Source organism: Pteropus medius, unplaced genomic scaffold (assembly GCF_902729225.1).
Source record: "Pteropus medius unplaced genomic scaffold, Ma_sr-lr_union100, whole genome shotgun sequence".
Lineage (NCBI taxonomy): Eukaryota > Metazoa > Chordata > Mammalia > Chiroptera > Pteropodidae > Pteropus > Pteropus medius.
This window is the reverse complement of record NW_024344370.1, coordinates 1,976,510-2,002,714: the sequence shown is the minus strand read 5'-3', so window position 1 is coordinate 2,002,714 and position 26,205 is coordinate 1,976,510. Positions and strand designations below refer to the sequence as shown.

Below are 26,205 nucleotides of genomic sequence, written 5' to 3'. Positions count from 1 at the left end.
ATATAAACCTTTGGGAAGTGATGTTTAAAGGAACATTTACCCATCAGCTGGGAAACAATTAAACAGAAAATCCACTTACTGCTATGCCAAACCTCAGTATATTGTCATTGTTACACTGATCAATCACGGCTTTCAACATTGAACCATCATGTGATTCACCATCAGTTACAACCACCATTACTTTGGTAGCACCTGGTCGTCCACCAGCAGCTGCTGCATAAGCGAAATGTCTGTGGCAGATAAAATTAAAGAGATACTATCAAAAGATGAAGTTAATATGTGAACCTCTGGTTAGAAATATAAGTAGGAAATTGAGCATAACGCATCATGACTTAGAAATTCTCTCCATTAGTTCTAGAGACATATTTAAGTATGTCTTGTAGAGAAATATAAAAATATAAATCTTGCTTGGCATTAAAATAATTTCCATTGGTTCCACGTTGTGTGTATGTGTTATGTGCATGTGCATATTTATAGCAGGAATCCTTAGAATTACCTTCTGATAATTAAATCCATTAATACTAATCAACAAAACAAAGAAATTCATTCTTGTCATAAATCTTATTCATTGAATTTGCGTTTACTTTTTCAATACAAATTATTTTTTAAAAGTAATAGATACACATGGTAAAAAAATATATATATATATATCAAAGCATTTGGAAGCAGATAAAGCAAAAATTTGACACCAAGCCCCTATTCTAAAGGTACTCACTGTTATCATTTTATGTTTCCTTCTAGACAGTGTTTTATCTAGATGTATATCATAGTCTACCCCATACACCTTTACAAAAATGGAGGCATATTCTATATAGTTGTTTTTCTTTTTGATAGAATATCAGCTCATATGATGCCCCTGTTCTTTTTTAACAACAGCATAATATTTCACTGTTTAGAGGCACCATAGTTTATTTAACCAATTCCCCATTATTGGGCATTTAGGGCATTTTGATTTTTTTAAGTAATGCTGTAACGAATTTCTTTTTATATATATCTAGGTGTACTTTTTCAAATGTATATGTATGATAAAATAACTGGAACAAAGAATATAGACATTTCAAATTTTGATGGATAATACCAAACTGACCTTCAAAAATTTTAAGCAATTTATGTTACCATCAGTGTATAAGAATACATTTCTCCACCTCCTTTCATTAACAATGAGGATTATTAAATTTTTTAATTCAGAGCATTCTGAGAAGTGACAAATAATATGCAATCATAGTTTTATAAGCATTTTTCATTATAAAGCATTTTACATATTTATTAGCCATTTGTTTCTTTCTCTATGAACTCTTGATTTTTATTTATCTTTGCCCATTTTTCTGTGTTCATTTTCTTAATGTTTAAAAGCTCTTTTGTTAATAAAGAAAATCATCCTTTGTCATATGTATTGTAAATAATTTCTTCAACTCATTAATCATCTTTTGAATTTTAATGGTATTACTTTTGTACAGATTTTTATATTTTGATATAATCAAATTCATTAATGTTTTTTGTGGGTCTTTTATATTTGACATGGTATTTTAAAAAGACTTTTTATCTCTTGGCCTTTTTTAAAATCACCCAAGTTCTGTCATAGTCCTTTGAGACATATAGGGAGAGTCACCAGTTAATAGAAACAGCAACTAAAATGTATACCTAGAAAAAAAAAAAAAGCAGATATGAGGAAATTCAAAAACAGAAATGACAGGATGTGGTGACTGATCACATGTATGATCTACGGAGGTGTACAAAAAATAAAGAAAACCATCAAGTTTTTAGTCTCAATGACTAGGGGAATAGGTGGTAGCATGAATCAAAATGACAAAGTCATGGAGGAGGGAACAGGGAAAAGAATAAAGCCAGTTTAGGATGTACTGAATTTGAAAAGTGAGCCACCACTCCAAATAAAGAGACTCAGTATCAGCGGGATGCCTGTGTGGATTTTAGGAGAGGTCAGAGCTGACAACATAGCAATGGGCTAACCCACATAGGGCTGATGCTGATGCCATGAGAGTGGATACAATGCCAAAGAGAAAAGGGCTGTAATAAAAGAGGGCTCTGTTTAGTGAAGAAAAATTAGAAAAAAGAGCCAGAGAAGAGGCAAAATTATTGACAAAAAGTTGGCAGGGATTCCGGAAGTTTGTTGTGTCATAGCAACGGGGACAAGAATAACAGTGTATGCTCATCATTATCAAATGTTCAGAGAAGCTAAAGAGGATGAGGCTTGAGGCAGGACCACGGCATTGTTGAGTGATTAAGGGGGCCACGTTTACCTAGTGCCAGAGCCGTATGTTTCAAGGAAGTGGAGGAGGAGCATAGGTAATGAAAGGAAGGAATGCACAAGAAGGAGAAAAAGGCACAAAGTAGGCTTAAGGGAAGGTGAGCTTATTATTCTTGTTTATTTTTTAATAATTGGAGAGTGTTTAGCATTTTTGTAAAGTATCTGATTAAAGCAGAGTGAAGGTGAAGGTCAAAAATAAAGTAACCGAGCTAAGAATTAGGACAGTGCTAAATAGTTGTAAAATCCGCACTGCTCCAGATTATAATGAGTATCATAAACCCATTCAATTCAGTTCAGACTTCTAGGTCATTGACATTTAAGACTCTATGGCCCTTCTTAATTTGCATGACATGCTCCATTAGCTCGAGCTCTCTGTGGCCTTGATAAATATTAACAAATAATTACAGATTGTTCCATTTCCATTGTTTTAACCTAAGGCCTTTTAATTTCATTTCATTTATGTAATATAAAATCTTAAAAATCATATATTGCATGAAACTCCCAGAAATTAAATATTTTTAAACTGCATTTCCTACTGCCTTCTAAAAGTGTTAAAAGTTACAGAATGTTTAAACGTTTCTTCTTTATTATTTCTGATTTAAGTGCAAGTACCAGGTATGTTATTTTTCTTTGTCTTTTCTTTTTGTTACTTATAACAACTTCTATTTTATCAAAATATTGGACTATTACCTTAATAACTCACCTTGCATATTGAATTGCTTTGAATGTATTTGTGAGGTCCCCACCGTGTTGGAATGTCTGAGATGTTGCTGCAACCATTTCAGCTTTGCTTTTGAAAGTGTTCAGGTTAAACACAACTCTTGGATTATTGGCGTACTGAATTAACCCCACCTGCAAGAGAGCAGAGTTGTCATTAAGTTATAAATCATTTGTATTTAACCAATATAATAAAAACCAAAAGTGCATTTAGATTTGGGCTGATAGTTTAAGGGAATCATTTCCAACTTTGTTTGTAAGAAGTTATTTTTTTCTTCCAATGGAATGACTTCTTTGTTAGAGCCTGTAAACGTACAGCAACAGTACTGATTGACAAGATGACGTGATACTGTGTATAATTTGGTTCTCAGGTGTTACAATTGTAAATTTTTAAGCATTGCCCTATAATATTTTAATATGAATAAATATTAGAATAAAGTCCATAACAGAAAGATTAAAATGATAAAAATTTTCTAAATTAATAATAGATATAAACATGTAAACAATTATAAGTAGTCACAGATGGAAGATAATATCTCATCGATTGAGAATAATTATATAATAAACAAAGAATTAGAGTTGAATACAAGAAAAAGCAACAGGCGAATCAATGCTGTCATTTTGGATGTGCTTATTGTGCTGGATTTCCTCTAATCACAGACTTCAGGAGGAAAGATGCTACATGTGCATGTGGGGCAAGAGTTTCCTGCCTTCAATAAAATGCCATTTCAGAAAATCTGATTTGAGGGAGCTGAGAGACAGACCACTTCTGAACAAGATGTTTGGGCACATAACCCTAATCCTTTAGATCAAGGTCAAACACTTCAGTTAATGTCCTTTTTCTCAGCACTGAAATCACCCTCTATGCCTAGGAGTTGGGGCTTCCAAAGTAGGAAGTGGTAATGAGAGATCAGTGGTAAAAGGGTCTCTGAAATAGAGGTCATTATGTAAAGAAGGTGAAAAGGGCAAGGTCTGGATATTTTAGTTTAATCAGCTACTTTTGCTAGGAAGGTAGTTAATTAGCCACTGAGAAGATGGCAAAAATATGATAGTCCTGGGTCCCTCTCTTTAGGATAGGTTGTAAGACTTGAGAGAGAGGAAAGGATCAAAAATAACTCTGAGGATTTCAGAGTCTAATATGAGAGGAAGATGGCTATACCTCCCATGACACAGCCTTAGGGCTAGAATTTCTGTGTGAGAAAGGGGAAGGCTGAAAAGAAGATTTAAAGAAATGTGATACAATAAGACTTACAGAAAGGTCATATTTAGATTGCAATAAAAGAGACTGAGTAAAACCACCTCTAGAGTTGAAGAAGATGCATTTGGGTCGGCAGACAAGAAGAGGAAGCCCATGAATTCCATACGAGAAACGATTAAATAAAATAAGCCATGTTTGGGTGTAATCCACTTAGAGACAGAAAAAGTAAGCAGATACGTATGAAAACTTCTCCTATGAGAGGCCTTAGCAGTGATGCTCTCCAGAAACCAGAGCTATACCTGTTCTTATTTAACAGAATTTTTTGGTAAAATCCCACAGTGAAACCTCCAAAGTTTTAGCAGGCCTTAATGCCCTCTTGGTATTAAGAAACAATGTCAATGGGGAAAAAAGTGTAAAACTTTTATAATGCTATGTAGGAACTCAGAAAAATAATCTTTAATACGGATAACTACAAAGCACTTAGAGGAAAATGTTCCAACAATTGTTACTAGATATTGAACACTGGAGCATCAGATGCAACCTGAGAACACAGACTGGTAACTCTGTAAACCGGTCTCTATTGACATTGGTTCAATCCACTACTGCAACCACAGTGACACATGAAATGGCAGATCCAATAAGAAAGAAAGAAAAAAACTACAGAACTTTAAAAATAAATACTATGTGTTTTTTTTTTTATAGAAGCATGAAGCTTCTGCTCTTGAGTTTGGTTGCTTATCTCATGAAGATAGAAAAGCAAATTAAAGACTCCTTAAAACATAGAGGCTATGAAAAATTGTTGAAAAGACTTGTTCTGTGTGAAAAAAAGGAGCTAGGCTCAAATGTGATAAAAGAATATGAAATAATAAATGGTAGAATTATGCTGTCAACAAACTTATAAAAAGCCCAGAATTCAAAGATAATTGTTTTACCAACAAGGAGTAAACAACAACAAAATTCGTTATTACTCCAAATGGATAGAAATAAAATATATATATTAGATTTTAAAATGTATTGATAAATTCATGAGTTAGAAGAGGAAAAAATAAGCAAATAAAGAAGATCAAAATGCTATATCCCATATTCAATGTCTGTGTCAGAAATAGAACTATAAGCTCAAAGACCAGCATTAGGCAAAGCCAAAGGTAGAATAACTCACTGTAGTACAAGTTTCAATTAAGTTCCAAGATTAACATTAAATACAATTAATATGGGTATTTGACAAATGTACAACTTAAGACCTCAGAACTAACAATATTTTCTCAGAAAGCAAACTGTGGGTTAATGTGTGTATTATTGATGTCCATACCTGTGTCTTTGTGGGGCCTATGTCCAGGCCTTGTACAAATTTTTCCAAAAAATTCTTTACTGCCTCCCAGGGATAGATACTGTTTGATTCATCACATACAACCACAACGTCAATGAGGGAAGGGCAGGCTACATACAAGAAGATAAAAGAAACAGATTTCCATAAGTAAGTCAGACTTTACACCCAAATAAAAATAACACTTAAAGTAAAATAGAGTTGAAGGGCTGGGTGGTACTCATTGATACATGTTTTCATTTCCTTCGATGTAAGACATTGCTCAGACCCTCTGTACATTCTTAACTTACTCTGCACTGCTGGTGAAAAGCTGGCCAAGAGTTGAAAATCAGCGCTGACGTCAGAACAAACACCAGTTGTGTAATATTGACTTCCACACTGCTGCGCCCACAGGGGACCACATGTCTTCAAATAAAAAACAAACAAACAAACAAAAAGAGCGCAATGACAAAACATGGATAATGTTAGCCCTCTACCTTCCCATTTATAAAACTCGGAAATCAATTTATTCTTTTACAAGATACTAGGAATTGTCAACTCTTGAAACTAACAAGTCAAAAATGTCTTTGAGTGCCAGAGCGAACAGAAGTGAAAAAGAAGGCGGCAGACATGCTGTGCCCAATGGCAGCCTCTTGGGAAGAGGGGTACAGGTGTCAGTGCGAGGAGGGGCCCATAGGTCACATGCTAAGCTAGAGAAAAGGGGTGCTTCCTTCCAGAGAACACCCAGAATGCAAAACGAGTGCAAAGTTCATTTTTTGTTCCTCAGTTGGCTAGGTCTAAGGTGCTTCATCTGCAAAATGAGGATAATCATACCCCTATTTTTTTAAGGTGGCTGTGAACATGAAATAGGTCTAAAAACAGTGCTGGCCAAATAGCAAGTGGTATATAATTGCTAGTCAGCATCATTATCGCTGTCATTTTTGAACATTTGTCCTTTCCATTTGCACTATTCAGCAGAGACCATAACCCCACATGCCTCAAGGGCCAGGCAGGAAAACTAGATGAGTGCTCGGGGCCAGGTGTAGACACCAAGGTGAGTGAAGAGCCCATGCCTCACAAGCAGGGACAGGCCACAGTGGCTCCGGCCCCTTGACTGGTGTGAAACAGGTTTGGTGTTGCCAGATCTCTCAAATTTTCAAGGAGAATCAGAGAGGACAATTTTGTGTGAAAATTCATGGTTTAAAAAAAAAAAAAACTATGTGCTAAATACAAATGAGGTCCATGAAATGAACTGCCAGTTTTTAACGTTGCTATAAAGTATTTCTTTGAGGACTTCAGAACTCCTTGTTCCCACTCCCTAAAACCTTCAGTCATCCAGGTTGGCACTTGTCTTCTTGTCCACATCCTTATGTGCTTCAATTCTTAATCTCTACATCAACCCAAACCCAAATCTCTCCTTTTCAGCAGCCCTTGAATGACGAGAGCTCCTGATTAACTCATGGTTAAACCACACAAGAAATATTAGATTAAATAATATTAAAATTGTTAGATGTAAAAGGAAAAAAAATGAGAAAAAGAAGTCCAGTCAAGATCTTAAAAAACCATCTACAAGGTTTAACATTATGTTAAGCTGTGGACCATTTATTAAAACTGAACAGAAAAGTGTACTTGCAAAAAGCAATTGGAAGAATAAGAGGAAATTTATTTGACCCAGTTTAATTGTCAATAGTTCAAAGAAGGAAGCAACTGTAGTCATATTTCATGCTCAATGAACAAAGTTAATTTTTCTCCCTATAAAACTGGTTCATTTTGCCAATTAAGGGAAAATCATAATTAATGCCTTTGGTAGTTTACCAAATAACGATTATTGATTCCTATATCCCCACCTCCAAGTTGATTTTTTTTAATCACCTCAAAAAATAATAACTCATGAAGAATTCAAAAAAAAATTTTTTTTATTTTAAAAGCAATGGAAAACAGCATTAAAAGAAGTTGAAATTAGAATATGCCAATTGTTAATGCCAGAACTACATTCCTGCTTTAAGCCCAGAATTTAAAGTTCAGAAAAATGTGATGATTGTCAGTCTTTTCCACATAATTCTTAGGAGTATCTTAAGATTTTAATCTTTTAGGTATGTAAAGAAAGTTTTGGCTTTCTCCTTCTTTTCTTCTCTCACCCACCTCCCACCCTTCCTCTCTGCTTGCTACATTGTTAATCTCTCAAATTCTCCTGCAACTTTATTTTACTCTGCCTGAAGTTACAAGTTAAAAACTTTTGAAGTACATTCTCTACTCCCTATACCTCAATATATTTATCTTTCTGAATTTAAAAACAAATAAGCAAGTAAAAAAAGATAAAAGCAACCCTATTATAAAGATTTTGGAATATCATAAATCATGAAGATTCATTGTAATATCCAATTATGCATTGATAGAATGCATATTATAAGCAAGAGTTGATTTACTTAGCAGTACTGAAGTCTGTCTGAATATTAATATTTATTATTGATAGAAGAATGTTCAAATTGATTACATTTTTAGAAAAATCCAGTAATACAGGCTTTTAGGTAGGTAGTTTACCAAGTAATACAGGCTTTTAGTATGTCAGTGGTATAGCTATAACTAATGGGAAGTTAAAATAAGTTTCCTAAGACTTATTTTAACAGGGCAATACAACTAGGATTCACCCACATGAGCTGGTAGAAATGTAATGTCTAATAAAATTGAATTTTTATTTGCTTTTAAACTTTTTTTTTGGTGTGCGATGGTTTTCATTTTTTGTATATAGTCAAATCTTTTCGAAAATTTCCTATATTATTTCTTCTGTTAGCTCTAAGCTCAGAAATTCTTCCCTCTTTCAGAAAATTTCCACTTTCTTCTACTTTTATATATCAACTTCTTCATTCGCTCGAAAGTATATTTGGATATGTAAGTTATTAACCAACTAATTGACCCAGACCACTTGTTAAATAAGGCATTCCACTTCACTGATTTGTGATATCTTTTCACAGCCTTCTAGAAACTAAATGAAAGTAAACACTAACATAAAATAAAATGAGAGACTGAGCCATGCCTTATACAATATCAGATTAGCCACAGGTTAGAAGAAATGATTAAAACAAAAGTACTTTTTGTCTTTGAAACCTACTTTCTGAATTAGCAGTACCTATCTTGAATGTTTCTACAGGAAGGAGAAATGAGACTTGGAATTCTGCTGTTATCTGCAAAGGCTGGTCAAACTTTCCAAGGGCAAAGAATTGGTGCCATTTTTGCTCCCCTTTTTCTAAACCTTCTGTAGCAGTGGTTTTGCCGAATAGCTTAAGATACCTACACGTCAAGAGATTGTTAGTCACGTTGGATAGCTATGTAGCATGATTTATCAAAAAGCAAGTACTAACATTTAAACCTCAAGATTTGATTTGATAGGAGGGACGGTGAGAGACACTGACTTCTTACTTTTTAAAGAGGAATGAGGACTTGAAAAGTAAACACTCACGAGAAATCCTCTGGTTCCCATGTTCCTTGTGAGAGTCAAGCCAAGGCTCATGTTGGTTTTCATCTCCGTAACATTAGGAATGCTCGTGGAAGCTTTCAAAGGGCGGGGAGGAAACAGTTTAAAAAGTGACTATATTTTCACCATTTATTTAAAGTTGTTTCAAAAAACCCATGCACACTCACGTTTATATGTAGCATTAAATTTGGTGTCATATAGACAAGTGTTCACATTATTCAGTCAAATGTAAGGAAATGAGAGGCCTCGGTGATCAGGGAGCTCACTTAAATGTGTGAGGCTGCAAATATGAAATATTAGGGGGTAGGGTCTGGAGAGGGCATAACTTATAAGCACTTATATTTTAATTTTCTAAAAAACAATTGCTGGCAAAACAAAACACATCTGAGGACACCATTTAGTGTCCAGTTTGCCAGCCTGCTCTTTCCAAGGTCATGGTGACTCTACCTAATGCTTCATTCTGGTTCAGAAAAAAATATTATTCAAGTATTATCAAAGAATGCCATATGGTAGAATCTGCCTTGAAGCAATAGTGAGTGAATTTTAAAAGGAAATCATGAGGCCAATCATGTAGGACATGAGATAAATATCTCCAGCTCCTCTCTCCCACTGAACCAGGGCATCATCCACTGTATCCATTCTTGAGAACATCGCAGTTCTCAAAATGTCATTATTTATTCGTGTCCTTTCATCTCTGCCAAACCAGCGTTGCCACTTTCGCTTATCCCCCATGTCCCAAGTTGACCGTTTGAAAACTTTATCCTTCTTCTCAGGTCTCCAAAACCAAACCAGGTCCCATCAATCTCTGAATAACTTGCCTCCTGCAGAGAAGACAGTCTCACTCTAAGGATAATCTCAGCTTCCCTCATGTTTACTTAAAGGTCATTCTTGGAACTCTTTCCTTTGTGTCTTAGAGAAAGGAATGTTCTTTCTAAGACTCATTTTCCTAGGGACCAGTGAAGTTAATTCTGTCCAATTAACTCTTTTCTTGACTAATAGTCACTCCCTTTTTATCACCTCTTTCCACAGTCCCTACCAATAGGATCATCTCTTTGTTTTTATTAGAATAACTTCTCCTAACCCTGCTACCCCACTGAACTATTTTCCCAATTCTCCTTCACTAATCAACTTCTGAAAATGGAGATCTACTGTCCCTACTCACCCACTCTTAAATTCTTTGTAATCTATGTTCTCCCTTCAGCACTGTTGGATTTATACTCTAGGCAAGAAAGTTACAAAATATGATGATATGGAGTACAGAAAGAAAATAATAGAACTCCTATGTGTATGATTATTCTTTTAAATTTATTTTTATTTAGAAAGATAATATGTCAGTACATGTATATAATTTTTTAAAAATAAAATATATACATTGGGGTGAGTATTTGAAAGTTAGAGGTGATATGAAATGTTAAGGGTGATATAATAAAACTTTTGAGCACTCATACCTAATGTATATATTTTTATTATTTCTAAAGATTTTACATATGTGTATATATGTGTTATATGTGTATAATATATGTATTATGTATGTATCATATACATACGTATGGAGAGTGTTCAAAATGTTTGGAGAACACTGATCTAATCACCCACAGCCACCTTAAATAGATGATGATCTGTACTCCATCTTCATATCCTTCAACCTCTAGCTTTTGACACCATTGATACTTCTTCCACCTCAATGAAAATAGGTTTATTGAGCCCTTAATCTAGAAATGCCAGAAATTGTGCTGGAAATCAAATATACAGAAATGTGTAAGAAACACTCATGCCGTTGTTTCTAAGTCTTAATCAGTGTTTCTGAATCTCTTCTTTCTCTTGATTTTCGTAACACTGTATGTTCCTAACCCATGCCTTAATTCTTCGGTACTCCATGACCCCTCTGTGCTGGCTTTTTTTGAATGATGATTGTGATCAAATTAAGTAACTTTTACTTGCATCAGGAAATATTGTGTGGAAATATGATTCATTTAGTTTTCCAGTCTTGTACCTTTAGTCACTTTTTGCATTAATAGAAAGCACCTGAGATGTGGATAATTAAAGCAGCAATTCCAAACAACTGTAGATGATTCCAAATTGTGAATATCTTTTATTAGCATGAAATTATTTAGACATGATCAGAAACACAGAGTGTTTCTTAGCACCTCTAAAATCAGTCCTAGTATATTTCCATACTTAATGGTTTGTTTTGAGGAGGGAGAGAGGTATGGATTCTTAGATTTCTGAAAATAATCAGCAAAACAATCTTAATGGAAACTGGTTCACACAGTCTGGGCAGTAGATGGTCCAGGAGGCAGCACATTTCCCATGCATCTTACTAATTCAACTCTTCAAACTGTGTTGGAAATTTGGGTACAATTGGGCCCCATGCAAATAAAGAGATATAGGCAAAAAACACAACAAACAAACAAACTAACAAAAAAACTGTACTTCTCTAAGACAGACCTATGATTAGTTTTGTTGCTGTTTTTTCAATCACATATGTGACAAATCAGATTTTGTCATTTGTAAAACACCGTATTGCTAATTACAACTTACTTTGCAAATTGAGTTTTTCACATGTAGCGGTGGCTAGATCAACAGGACATTTATACACATCTCCCATTCGGTTCTCAGGAAAGCCACTCCAAGGTGAACCAACCAATAACCTAGAAATAGAAATTTTTTCATTAGATATAAAATGTTAGCTATTGTTTTTTAAAGATAAAACAACACAAAACAATAAAAAAACACATTTAATTTCAATTTTTAATAAGTGAATAGTTCATATTTGTTCAACTATAATTTGATCGCTTTCCTCTTTGCTGATCAAGATCCTGAATGTCTGTCTGCAATACAGCTGTCTTGCCACAGCATCCTGGGAGGTCTCTCTAAAACAGTTCCATCTCATAGAAATATAATGCAAGCCACAAATATGAGCCACATATGTAATTTTAAATTTTATTGTGGCTACATTAATAAAATAAAGAGCAACATGTGAAATTAACTTAAACAATATACTTTATTTAACTCAATATATCCAAACTAGCATGCAATCAATATAAAAATTATTAAAGAGCTTTAGACATTATCAAGTCTTTGAAATTCAGTGTGTGTTTTATGCTTAGAGCACATATCAATATGAACAAGTAGCATTTCAAGTGCGCAGTAGCCACAGGTGGCAAGTGGCTATGGTAGTGGTCAGCATAACTCTAAAGAAGCAAACAATATTAAAACCAAAAGCAAAAACTAACGTTTGTTGAGTGCTTTCTATTCCCTAAGTGCTTTCATATGTTATTTAGAGAGTAGAGGAGTTTTCCAAGTGGGTTGTCCACATAAGGGGGCCCTTGGCAAAACTACATAGCAACTGTACTATGGTACTCTCCTTAGGTACGGCATGTTTACAGCCTGAATACAGGATATAGAAATCAGAGACTGGTGCTCACATTCTCCCATTGCTTAGCTTCACTTCCTTTAGAGCTTCTCCAACTAGAGTTGAGGGTTTCTCTGTAAAACCTCTGACTCAACATTTCTGGCCACAGAGGAGTGGACAGAAGACTATGTAACAGTCTGATTTTTAGTAACTATAGCAAGTTAATTACTGAGCAGCATGTAGTTACTAAGAAAGAATATTTGACTCGACATTTTTTTTTTTGGTCAAAATTGGGGAGGATTAGATTATTTATCTATGAAATCAATTCTTTCATAAGCCTTCTGTATAAATATTCTATCATTATCAGTTAAACAACATGTGTCCCATGCTAAGTGCCAGAGTGGATAAAAAATGTCTAAGGCACACTTCTGTTTACTAAATCTAGTAAAACTGTTTAAAATGCATGACAAGTGAAATAATAATAATACAAATGAATGAAAAGACATGAATAAGTTACCCTCTGGAACAAATATTAAAATAGTCAAAGGATGCAAAATGGATATCAAAAGGATAAAGGTGGTAGTCAGCATTCTTAGCAGAGGGAACAGCAAGAACAGTCGTGGAAAAATGAAAATATAGATTATTTTGAGAGACAATTAATTATTCAGTAATAAATTTCTTCCCTTATGCATCTTATATAATTATTTTCAAACTAATATTTTATAAAGCATTCTCGAATACTTTAATTAACTTTGAATCAGGTTAAAGCTGAAGATTTTTGTCTTCTTAGAAGCAGATAGTCTAGCACAATTTACCTATTAAATTATTACCTATAGATGGGATTACAATAACACCAGGCGCAGAGGTTAAGGTTTTTGGAAAATATAGAAATCTAAATGTTGGATATTAGTAAGTCCCAATATTTGCCTTAATGGAGGGAGAGAATCAGTAGCAGGATTTGAAATGCGTGTTTGAGCATATCTGATACTTTTCGAATGTATGACAACTCAGAGGAATTTAGAAAATTTTGAAGACTCTGTATTGTGAAAACTGTCAGCTGTTTGGTTTTCTCTGTCTGCATGAGCCCTTGGTTTTCATTCCATAGTAGGACTACACAGTATTACCTCTGATTTTTGTGTGCAGGCCATGTTTTAAAAGATAAGGCTTTTGCTTACTTCTCCAATCTGGCTTTTGCTTACTTCTCCAATCCTATTTTTTTTCCCATGGCCTTCCTGAAATTCTATTATTTCAGTCATACTGAACTCAGCTCCTCCAATTAATAAGTCTCTCTTGCTTCTGAACCTTCACACATGCTGTTTCTTGCTGGATGAAGTTCTACTCATTCATTAAGTCTCCCATTAGACACCACTTCCTCCAGGAAGTCCCCTGGTTCTTTTGAATCTGGGCAAGGTGGCTTTCCTGAGTACTTCCATAGCCTCTGACTTCCCCCAGCCCAGTTTTTATCACATTACCCTGAAACTGCCTGCCTACTGACGAAATCCCCCACTAGAGAGGAACTGTCACAAGGGCTAGGAATGGTGCTATAGCATCCGTCGAAGGAGTGAATGAAAAAGCAAATAAGCATGAATGAATGATTCTGTTATTATTTAAAAGAACTCTCTTGGTTGAAGAAAAGTTAGGAAGAAAATTTTTAATTATGTTCTTCTTGAAAAGTTAGGAAAAGTTATGAAAAGTTAGGAAGAAAATTTTTAATTATGTTCTTCTTGACGAGAATTTCTTCTTGTCCAAGTTAAAGTCAAAAAACAAAAACAAAAACTCAACCAAGTGGCGAGAGAAGGAGAGGAAAGCATTATATTCTTACTGTTCTGCCAGCTGTTCCAGATTCAGTTTCCACATATCTACTATGCATCAAACTTATGTTTATTTAAGCAAATGCTGACTGTGGAGTCTTTGTAGGGAGCAAAATAACACCATCTAGCAAGAAACTATTGTCGGAAGTGTGCCTCTGCTCCTTGGCATTCTGAGGATTCCTATTAATTACAGCAAATCTTACAACAGGTGGTACTGTATGTGAGGCTTTCAAAACATTATCTAATTTACTGTGTAAAATAAGTCTGAGGTGATTTTATCTCCATTTTACAGATGGAACCACTGAGACACAGAGAAAAAAAGCCACTTACTCATGTCCACACCCTTAGTGAGAGCCAAGTGTAACTGATTCTGAAGTCCAAGCTCTTCATCCTAAATCTATTCTCCTTTCTCTTAGCTTCAAGAAGGCCTGGCAGAGGGCCCAGACTGGCAAAACTTATGAACAGATGGGCTGGGTTCCAGAATCATCAAGGGGTAGAAACTGGAGACTGAGGGTCAGGCCACACCTACTGTGATGGGGGAGTGATGTGGCTCTGTGGTGTATAGGGTGGTTGCAGATGGGAAGGACAGTCAAGGTCATTCTGTAAAAGCACATTCACACAGTGGGGCTCAGGCTACACTGCTGACAATGCAGGTAAGAACAGGGTAAGTCTAGATAGTACTAATGTGGCCATTTGAGTAACTTCTAGTGTGAACATTTCCCATCCACCCTCACTGCAGCCCAGAGAAACATACTAAAGAACAAAAATTAAGTGTTTCTCATCTAAAATGTACCTATTTTTTTTCCCTCAGAGCTTCTAGCAATAAAGCTGCACCACTAGCTACCCATTTTCTTAATGACAAAGCTCAAAAGGCTACTTATGTTTTTATTTACTAAACCTTCCCTGGATACTCTCCCCACCTCCTCCCACCTCACGGAAGAAATCAGGATTGATAACCTCGCAGCTCAGGAATTGTTCCTGATTCAGTTTCTACATAGCTACTATGCATCAAACTTGTATTTATTTAAGCAAAAGCTGACTGTGGAGTTTTTGTAGGGAGCAAAATCTCCACTACCATTGCGAGAGCATGGCCCTCCTTCATTACTCAGACAGGAAGGAGAGAAAAGCAAGCGTCTGCACAGTGTGTGCCACTTAACAAGAAGGATGTAAAAGTACGTGAAATTCTCTCAAAGAATACATATAAATCTCTGCCAGTATTATGCCATATTAAACTCTTAACACAGACAATAGAAAACAATGGAAAACCAGATTATTTTGGTGACTGGTGGAAAACAACAAGAGTGTCCTCACGTATGATACATTTTTAAAATATCACGACCCATAGTACTAAGTAGCCTACAAGTCACACTAGTGATTACAGAGAATGTTTCAAAAACTATCGCCACATCCTTTATTGGCAATGTTTCCTGTAGACTCTCCTCTTCACTTTTACCCAAAGGTCTTGCTCAATGAAATCCTGCTTTCTGGCAACTCATTCTTGTAAGGAAAGGCTGTGACATCACCAGTGGCTACTCCAAGGGAATTGTGATATTCTTAAATTAATCAGACAGGAAGACAAGGGAGGCTGGTGTATTTACTTATAAAACTTTACGTAACCAGCTATAGCAGGAAAAGACATGCCAGGAGAGAACGTTATGAAGGTGGGGAATAGGATAAGTGAGGGCGTAAACCCTGCTGATGAATGGCAAAGCCTTTGAAGTAGTGGATTTCACTTAATCACTAGCAGACAAAAGAGCTGCATGAACGGCCGTGTGTGCTGAGTCTCAAAACAAAACAAAATCCTAAGATATAAACTTCTCTTTTCCTACAGTGAAACTGGGAATTCTTCCAAGACTACTTAAAATAACACTTACTGTTCAATTATCTTGTGGGAAAATAGTGATTATGTAGAGTTCCAAAACACAGCCAATTTGCCCACCTCCACTGAAATTCAAAATTCTTTGTCAAGTTGGTAAACAGTATTTATAGTGGTATAGATAGTTTTAACCCCACAATCCAGGGGCCATTATGAATATCTTCCTTTGGTCTGTGAGTCTTTAACTTCTCCAAGTGTTCCTTTAGTACTAGTGACTTTTCTAGGGCTTATTAACAGAGGTACTTAAAATAGAAGGGAAAACATGTTTTCTTTGATTCAACAAATGTTTATTGAGGTCCTAAGAGGCTGACATTTTGCACAACTCCAGTGGGTACCATTGCCATATGAATGTTGTGCCCTAGCCTTGTGCAGGTTACAACCTGTGAGGCTGTACCTGGTGGCCAGACCTACTATATGCCAGACTTGATTCAAGGCACTGGGGATACGTGAATGAATAAGTCGGTCAAAAATTTCTGGCCTTGTGGAGCTTACATTTTCGTAGGAAAAGATAGACACTAAGTTTAATAAGTTAGTAAAATATATAGGGTGATGGTGATCAGTGCTTTGTGAAAAAACAGACAGGGTTGCGTTGGGAGTATGGGTTGGAGGGTATCGTCATTTTTGCTAGAATGGTCAGGGAAGGCCTCACTAAGAAGGAGACATTTAAGCAAAGACTTGAAGGATGGTAAAAGAGTAAACATAAGACTGTAATGGTTGAGAAGAGCAGACTGTGGGAATAGCCAGTACGAAAGCGGCTGGACCGGAGCTCAGGAACGGGAGACTGAGACGAGAGGAGGGCGGACTCGTCATGAGGCCAGATCACATGGAGACTCGAGTGACGTTGTAAGGACTCAGCTTTCCTCCAAGTGCAATGAGAATGCCAGTGGAGGGTACTGAGCAGAATGGTGACATGATCTGACATTGTTTAGAAGGATTGTGAAGGCTGCTCTGTTGAGAATGTCTGCATTGGGGCGAAGGTGAAGCAGGTAAAGCACTTAGGACGGGACGACATTAATTTACGCAAGGGGTGCTGGAGCGCTCCTACCGCGAAGGGAGAAGGGGACGCGGTGAGAAGCGTCGTTGTTTTAGGTATATTTTGAAGGTAGGACTAGCAGTGTTTCTTGAGAGGTTAGATTTTGAATAAAAAAAGAAAGAAAGAAAGAAATGAGTCATGGATGACCCCAGAGTTCTTGCCTGAGAAGCTAAAAGGAACTGAGTGGCCATCATCAGATAAGGAGATACTATCAGCAGAGCAAGATTTTGAGGTTAGCAGGAGCTCAGGGGTTCAGCAATGGATATGTTAAGTTTGAGATATCTATCAGACATCCAGGTGGACATCTTACTTGGGATTAGAAGCCAATTGTACATAATATCCATACCAATGTGAGCAATTTCAAAGACTATAATATATAAATATAAACATTGTTCCTTATATGGTTTAGATCCAGGCCATTGACAACACAAGGGATCCGGTGAGTTCTATAGGTTTACCTGTTTCCTGCTTGTAACCTAAAAAGACTCTTTGATGGAAAGAATTTATCTGAGAAGACTTTGCGTTTCTTGGAAGGAGGAAAACAGGTAAAGAGAGGTCATTTTTAGCTCTTGGTTGGGAAACATTGCTATTATAGATATAATAGTTAGGCTTGGCATATGTTGAAAAGCGATTTTAGTATCTAGGCCTCATGATACTGCTTCATACTTCTTTGGCTATCAGATGGTTTCCTCAGACAGCGAGATGGCTAACCCTGCAAAGTTTAACCCTGCAAAGTTCTCCTGGACATGTCGTCCACCACACTCATTGTTGCTCACACATCTTAAGCTTATTGCTCTGTCTCATAAAAAAAAAAAAAAAAAAAAACCCAAAATTAGCTTTTGCCCTGGAAGCAAATGAATTAATAAAAACTGATTCTGTTATGTTGACCTGTCTGACACGTAGTTTTCCTGAAGTTAAAATCAAAAGCTGAAATAATTCAATTCAAAGCTTTGTGATGATATAAATTGCACATTCTTGGGCTCCAGTGGGGAGATAAAATATGATTTTAAGACTGTCACACTTTATAAATCCAAGCCCATGAGACAGTACCTTTCAACTAGATACTGTGGCAGATGGTTGTTTTACCAATGATAAAATTGGAAAAGCAACATTTATAAACTGCTTTTCAGTTCATAAACAGTTTTTATAGACCTTAACTCCTGATCTTCATAAATTCTCTGTGAGGTCAGGTGTTATAACTTCTCCTGTTTTCACATAAAAGAACCTAGTCTAAGTGTCTGTCAACAAAGCCTAGATCTGCAATTCTCTTTATCATATGAATTTCCTAAGAACTCTTCTAGAGGAGAGGTACTCATGGTTTTTCTACTGTCTGGATTAACAAATACGTTCCATCTTTAGCATTCTTTTGATCCCTCTTCAGATGGAGTTGGATGGAAAAGTTTTAGACAACCAGCACCAGAAGGTGTGTATGTGTAAGCCACATTCACTTTTGTAAATGAACTTTATTCCAGAAACAGACATTCCATTGTTAACTCAGAGAAAAGCTAAAAATGATAGAAAACTAGCTAGTAAGGCATGGAAGATTTTCATAGATCATTGAAAGTCTTCAGACATTCTGGAGCAACAGATCTCTTCCACATGCAAGTCACAAAGATGGATGTGTATGTGTTTTTGTTGGTATACGTAGACATTAGTGTCCAGAGTTGGGGAAGGAGAAGCAAGTCAGAGCAGGAGATATTTAAAGTGCCCTGTTTACTATAGATTTATGATAAATAACACAAACCATTAAAAAATTTTAGCCATAAGGACTATTTTAACTTAGTGGAAAAAAAAATTAACAACTATGGTGCTGACGAATGTAGGTGAATCAACACTAGGGTGGTCCATGGGGTTCTAGAAGGTACTTGGTCCCTATTTTTCCTGCACATACTGCTGATATTTACCAACATACTATACAACACAGTCATCGATGTCTGTTATAGAACCGAATGTTTCTTCTTTATTATTTATCTAAACTTCTCTTACAGACATGTCTCTTACAATCTGTTATATTTAAAACACACATAGAGCTTTATTAATTTTTTTCTTAATTAGAAAGTTAAAACTATAATATAAGGTCATATATATATTAAAGATTTTCATTGGCCATGACACATGTTCATTATATTTCTCCTATTTCATTAAGGACTAAACAAGCAATCGTTGTTGCTGGAATGAGAAAAATACATTTCTACAACAGGCAATACCCCCCAATTCCCAGACAGTCCGTGTACACAAATGATTGCAATGTTCTAAGGAGTCTGAGTCATAAAATGAGCTCAGATTGTTCTCAGGATAGGCCTTCGGACTAGACAAGCAGAAACAGTGCATATCACTACAGAATTCCAGGAAATGATTTTAAACATATTTCAATCCTTTGTGCAATTGTTTGTGATAAGGATTGCATCATCTTCATTCGAACATCCTGTGTGTAGAATGTGGGAGGGCCCCCAAGCAAGATGACTTTCACCATGTCCGGAAGGGAGAACAGACCATAACTTTACTCATGGACAGAAGGGTGCTCCAGTGATGTGCTTGGGAGGTAGTCTTGCTTTGAAAATTATCCAGCTCATGTGACACTGTTAAAAAGGCTCTATAATTCTCAAAGCCATGTCACCACTATTTCTAGAGTAATTTTCTCTGTGTAATAAAAACATAATAAATAAAACTAGTAAGAGATTTTGTTAAAATCTTATAGATCCCAATAGAAAATATGCCTATAAATTCTTAGAAACATGGACATATGAAACAGTTAAAGTTGTTCTTTGAAGTAGCAGAGTATAATTTAAGAAAACTTGGACTAGAACTGTAAGCGAGTTGTTAGAAGGAAAGTAAGGGCTGAGAGATGGAGTGGAACTCAATGAGGTAGATTGTAAAGAAAGTCAAAATAAGCAAGGAAAACACTACCAAAGCAGCAGCTTCAAGACAAGCAGGAAGGGAGTAAAGAAAATAAAGTTTGTGTGTGTGTGTCTGTCTGATATACATAAGGTGTAAAGGAAAAAGATTCACAGTTATTAAAAGAATTCATAGTAATCCCACTTTCTGTGCCCAAAGCTCACTTGATTAGTATCAGAAGAAAAGTTAATGTTTAAAGTTAATGTTTAAACAGTCCTTCCTACATCTGCCACTTCCATAATGTCTGTGCAATTGTCATAAATTAGGAGTGGAGGACACAGTGCCAGCTCTCAAAACAAAGAGGCAATTCTGGATTCCAAGTTTCATATTATTTTTCTTGAGCCTGAGCATGGTGAAGGGCTGCTTGTCTTAATTGTGACCCACTCCAGCCCTGGAGCGAGAAAACCCACTCACCTGAATCCTACTACAGCTCTGTCTTCTGCGGCAAGGCACCTTTGTAAAGAGAAATGTCAGGAGAGAACCTTGTCCCTCTAGTGTCCCAGGCCTTGGGAAGAGAAAATGAGCTCTTAATAGTAAGTTAATATAGTTAGTGTCACTAAAAGAACATAAACACTGCTAGCTACAAAGGGTTGGTGTTAAGGGTTGGTTATGTCTCCAGCATTATTCATGGCCGCTTACTCTTCATGTAAATCTTCCTCACTGACTCTACTCCACACTCCTTAAAGTCAAGATCTATGTCTTGTACTTTGCACCTCTCATGGTATCCAGCCTGCGATGGATTAGATCATGTCCATGACTTGGCCTCTTCTGCTTCTTTGCTTTACAAAGTCAGATCAGTGAAAGGACACAGCTTGGCACTCCAGGCCAGCTTTTGTTCTCTTTCCTTCCTGCTAACACCTCCACAGGGCTTATCTCCTCGGGCCAGATACGTACTCTCCCTTCTCTTCCTCTTGGGTGGTGAGGTGTGCTCATACTAGCTGGTGATTATATATAGGCTGGAGGGAGGCAAGGCCTTGAAAAGCCTAATACTGTACCCTACCAGAAAACACAGCACTGGAGTTAAAAACACTAGCCCAGCCACTATTAGAGTGGTACCTTGTTTCCTAATAGCCACTGTCCTGTGTTTATTCATCTTTCAGGAATGTCACGAGAAAGCCAAGGCAGGGTTGAGAAATATCTGGTGACCCTGGTCTTGACATAACCCTAACAGCAGGAGAATCTCGCCATAAACTGCTAATACGCTCGCCTTTTAGTTACATTTTGTATGTTTAGAGAGAATCCTGAAGAGAGAAAGGAGATATGTGTGACTCTCACTTTCCTAGGCATCTACTTACTAGGCTCCTGACAACTTTCTGCCCCTTTTGGTCTTATCCAACTTCCAACCCGCAGTGTAGCCAGTGGTTGAGATGCCTTACAATCCTTGATAGGCTTATCATCTCTAATACATCCATTACTGATGGTGACTCTGTCTCTTAGGGTTACCCTGTCCCAGAAAAACTACAAGCTCATTGCCAGATTGTCCTCAGCAAGGCCAGGCTTATGAATCAGACCATCAGAGTATGTCTAAAGGTCTTGTTCAGCTGATACTTAAATCAATCTACTATAGTTCACTTTGTAGAATTGCTTGGGTGAATCATTTGGGAATAGAACTTTCATTCAGTCATTCAACAAATAACTATTGATTCCTACTCAATGCCAGATACCACTTTGGGTTCTGAGGACACACCAGTGAACAAAATGATGTCAGTAAACTCAGAGACAGAGGAAAAGACAAATAATGAGCATATAAACAAATAAAGATAATTTCAGATATTGATAATTGCTATGCAGAAAATAAATCAGGCTAGAGAATGACTGGTAGGTGTGACAAGTACTAATTTTTTTTTTCATTTATTTATTTTTTATTTTTATGCCTGGTCTTCCTAGGTGGTCTCCCATCCAAGTACTAACCAGGCCCAACCCTGCTTAGCTTCCAGGATCAGACAGGATCAGGCTCGTCAAAGTGCTAATTTAGATTGGCTTTCTCTGAAAGCAAGCTTATGAGGAGGAGACATCTGGGCTGAGACAAAGATGAGCACCAACCAGCCAAGTGAAGATCTTGGGAGGACTGTTCCTTCCAGGAGAAAAGAATGTGCAGAAGCTTTGAAGCAGGAATGAATCTGGTGTGTTCAAGGGGCAGACAAAAGACAGAATTCTCAGAACATAGTGAACGAAGGTGAAGGGGTAAAACGAGAAGTAAGAGAGGCTAACTGAGACCAGACCATGAAGCATTAAGGAATTTTAACCTCTTCTAATTGCAGTGGAAAGCAATAGAGGGGTTTAATCTAAGAGTGACATTTAAAAGTTCACACTGGCTGCAATGAGGGAGAGTACACAGGGGTAAGAAGGGCAGCAGGAGAAGGGTTGAGAAGCTGCTGCTTCAGTACCTGCAAGGCTAGTTGTTGGCTTTGATTGTGAGAAATAGTCCATCATCATTTATTTTGGTGGTAGGGTCAACAGGACTGGCTAACGGATGAGATATGGGGGAGATGAAAGAAAGAGAGGAGTCAAGAATTTTCGGCCTTATCAGCTGGTGCAGATATTTGTTTTCTTTCCATTAAGTTTGACATGTCTATTAGGCATTAAAGTGGAGATGTTTGAGATGGCTGCCTGCAGTTCAGGGCTGAATATGTAATATCGTGTCATTAGCAACATCATCTGCCAGATTCCAATGTCAAACTATACCAACCATAATATATTTCTAGCCTCCTTTACCACATTTTATGGTTATCAAAGCATAATTAGATACTTGTTAGAGATGCACACTCTAATGATGACAGTTATTGCTACTCACTGGATTTCCGAACATACTGTTCTTATCCTTCCAGATGACAGACCAACTGTCTGCAACACACATTGCTTCTTAGGTCTTCTCTCATTCGTTAGTGCTCTTCTCGAGCCTATTCTTCTACATCCCTTAAGACTCACCTCATGATTCACCTCCTCCATGATGCCTTTGGAGAAACACTACCCTCTTGAGTGATAATATCATTTCATTTCCCCATCATAGATATGCATACTCTAAAATGTGAATAATTTGGATTCTAAATGTTTCTTTGAATTCCATATTTTAGCGCATCAAACATAAATTGACACTGAAAAAATGTTATAACTTATAGCTCTTATTTGATAAGCCAACAAAAGCCCATTTAATCATTGGAAAGAGCCTTACAGGATCATGGATCTGAAGCTCCAGGTTGAGTCTGGAGCCTTCTGCTGCAACAGGGAGAAAAGGTTCCAGTGGCAGGACTCCTGTCCACCCGTGGGCATCAACAGCGGTAGAAGAGAAGATATGGCTCTTCTGCCTAAAGACAACTTCCAGAATATCTGATTTTTCCTGAATTTATTTTCATAATTACTATGGAAAACTTAAACCAGCAATGGAGGTATATATTTCCATATCCATGAAGGTGGCTTATAAATGTAACCATTACACAGCATTAAAAACTGAGGGCATTTTGGGGCAAAAATAAAAGATACTAAATGCACTAGAAAAAGGTACCTTTGTAAATTTTGCATGGCTGCTTGTGAGAACCGTTTGTCACATGGGGTAGAGAAGGCTGACTTAAAATGAAGCCAGCAGACAGCCTTGCTGAAGGAGAAAATCTGGGGAACAATTCTACCATCTAGAAACCTCCCAGAGGAAGCATCAGCTAGTTGAACATTTACAAAGCTCAAAGGATACCAGATTAAGAATAAGAAATGGAGACAAATCTATCATTTTCTCTCTCTCTCTCACACACACACACCCACACACACATCTATCATCTATGAGCTTCTATACATCATCTATTAAATAGTCAAAACTGGTATTATGACTTTGCTATGGAATATTAAGAGAAAACTTTCTATCCAGTTTTTTAAAAAGTACCACTATATCATCCCATTAATTATCAATGGAAGATCCTTTATTTAAGGATATCTAAGGCCTACCCATTAATAATATATTCATGCATCAATTTGAACAAGCAATTGCAGTCATATATTAAACTTACTTAGTATTTTTATTGAAATCATAAAGAAGAGAATATTCTTACCAGTTGCCTTTTGGATTTATAAACTGCTGTACTGCATAGCCAAACTGTTCACTTGAAGGACCGGAAAATATCTTTGCTTCTGGGAGACCAACATTGTATGCCATACAACAATTTAAAATGCCTATTAAAGAAACAAAAATATAGTTCATATTTAGAACTTGCGAATGTTTGTAATATAATTTTCAAAGGCCACTTAAAAAGACTTGTTTGATATAATAATTATTCTCCTTATCAATCTACCAAGAAATAGTAGCTACTGCTGTTTAGGTACTTATTTGGGGCCCTGGCATTATGCTAAGTTACTTTATATGCATGATTCACTATCTCATTCATTCTCATAAGCAAGCCGAAGAGATGGCACCTAACATTTTAATTGTTTTCTCACAAGTGGAAAGTGATAAGAATAAAGGCTGAATTTGAGCACAGGGCTGTTGATTCAAGAGCTCTTATTCTTAAACCACTTATTACCAGTAGGGATTCTTAAGTAATTTCAGTTCTATTTGTTCTTTTTAATGCAAAGACTCTAAGCTACCCGAGGGCAGGGTCTGAAGGCTCTCTTCTCTTTCTTCTGAATCTCCTTGAAGATCTTGACATGGACCCGCTATGAAATGTCCGTTGAAAAAGTGTGGCTGACTGCATCAAAGGAGGTAGAAAAATTGCAGCTCCCTGAAAATTACAACATTTTCTTTCAGAAGAAATCATTTTTTGAGGATGAAAATGTAAGGAAAGATGTCATTATCTCTTTTATTCCCGTGTGAACTGTCAAAAGTGGTTTTGCTTCTTGATGCTTCCTTCTGAAGGCTCAAGAAATGATAATTTTTAAAAACAACAAAGACTAAGAAGGATGAAGCCTTGATAGACTTTTTTTTTTTTTTTGAAAAACCTTGTTTCCAGTGGAAAGGGAATAAAGGAAAGAATAAGTTTGATTGTCTCCCTCTCTGACACTGATAGCACTAATGTTGGCAGTACTTCATCAGGAGAAAGAAAGCAGTTGCGATTTAATGTTCTCTATTGAGATGGGACTATGTTTCATGTTGTTTGAGATCAGTATTTATCTTTGCAGACACTGAAGGCAGAGTGGACTTTTTAAAACTCACACAGAAGTTCCATTAATACGTGTTTTCACACACACAAAAAAATCTCACTTTCTGGGTAGCACTGAAAGGGCACAGTATTTCATAAGTCTGTTATTTCAGGCACTAAAAGGATGGAGGAAAAGGGCTTGCTCTTCCACTGTGCCTGCGTACTTCTGGGAGCGGACTCTGTAGAGTCCTCCAAAGGAATAATGAAGTCAATGATGAGGGTCTGGGGACTTAAAGTAGTCACTGTGCCTCTCTAGGTGCCGAAATCATTTTACTGTGAATGTTTACTCTAGAGAGCTCCGTTCATTATTTTTTAGGAATATGTGCTACCAGGAAGAGAAGGACAAATTATAATTTTGAAATACTCTTAGCAAAATCTATATAGGTCTACATTTGCAAAGTTTCTCCTTAACATCTATTGTTCATATGCACCACTAATTCTTTATACTTTTGAGGAAATAAAAGGCAAAAGAAAGTGAATCAAGCAGAGAACCAGAGCTGACATTCAGAAAAACTGGTGCTTCCAGTCACCAATTTAACCTCACCCCATAGTGCAGAACTCTAAAATGCTTTTTAAATACGTTGCCAATTATCTAACATACTATAAAAGCTTGGGGAGATGATGTCAAACTGCTCTCACTTTTACAATGTCTAATGCTGGAAAGACCACATATGACTGTATATAAAATGACCTCATTTTCCCCTATTAATTGGACTTTGGCAGATCATGTAATGACATGAAATCATGATGGAGTTCATTTTATCATCTAGAAGTTAAATATACTATATATATGTATATATATATATGTATATACACACACATATATGTATGCATATTATTACCAACTTAGAAATAAGTCATGGGGATGTAATGTGCAGCATAGTGACTGTAGTTAATGATACCGTATTGCACATTTGAAAGTTGCTAAAGGAGTAGATCTTAAAAGTTCTCATCACAAGAAAAACATTTGTAACTGTGTGGTGATGGATGTTAACTAGACTTATTGTGATGATCACTTCACAATATATACATATATCAAGTCATTATGTTGTACAACTGAACTAATGTAATGTTATATGTGAATTACAGCTCAATTAAAATACAATCTCAATTAATCAAATATATAAACACAACAGACACATATACACACATATATATA

At 36.5% G+C, this 26,205-nt stretch overlaps 1 protein-coding gene across 2 annotated transcripts in view; it reads right to left on the bottom strand.

Annotated features, from left to right (window-relative positions):
• The window catches only part of ITGA2 (integrin subunit alpha 2), a 79,495-nt gene that overhangs the window by 34,485 nt on the left and 18,805 nt on the right, over positions 1-26,205 (bottom strand). The window contains exons 1-8 of one of the 2 annotated variants that reach the window (XM_039869920.1): positions 23,964-24,070; positions 20,341-20,431; positions 11,498-11,607; positions 8,942-9,033; positions 5,796-5,910; positions 5,491-5,618; positions 2,970-3,118; positions 80-230 (exon numbers count right to left, since the gene is read on the bottom strand). In XM_039869920.1, coding sequence (XP_039725854.1) covers positions 80-230; positions 2,970-3,118; positions 5,491-5,618; positions 5,796-5,910; positions 8,942-9,033; positions 11,498-11,564 — 702 coding nt within the window. In that variant the 5' untranslated portion in view covers positions 11,565-11,607; positions 20,341-20,431; positions 23,964-24,070. Of the gene's footprint in view, positions 1-79; positions 231-2,969; positions 3,119-5,490; positions 5,619-5,795; positions 5,911-8,941; positions 9,034-11,497; positions 11,608-20,340; positions 20,432-23,963; positions 24,085-26,205 lie in introns of those variants that run through there. The other variant, XM_039869918.1, reaches the window with a different exon arrangement.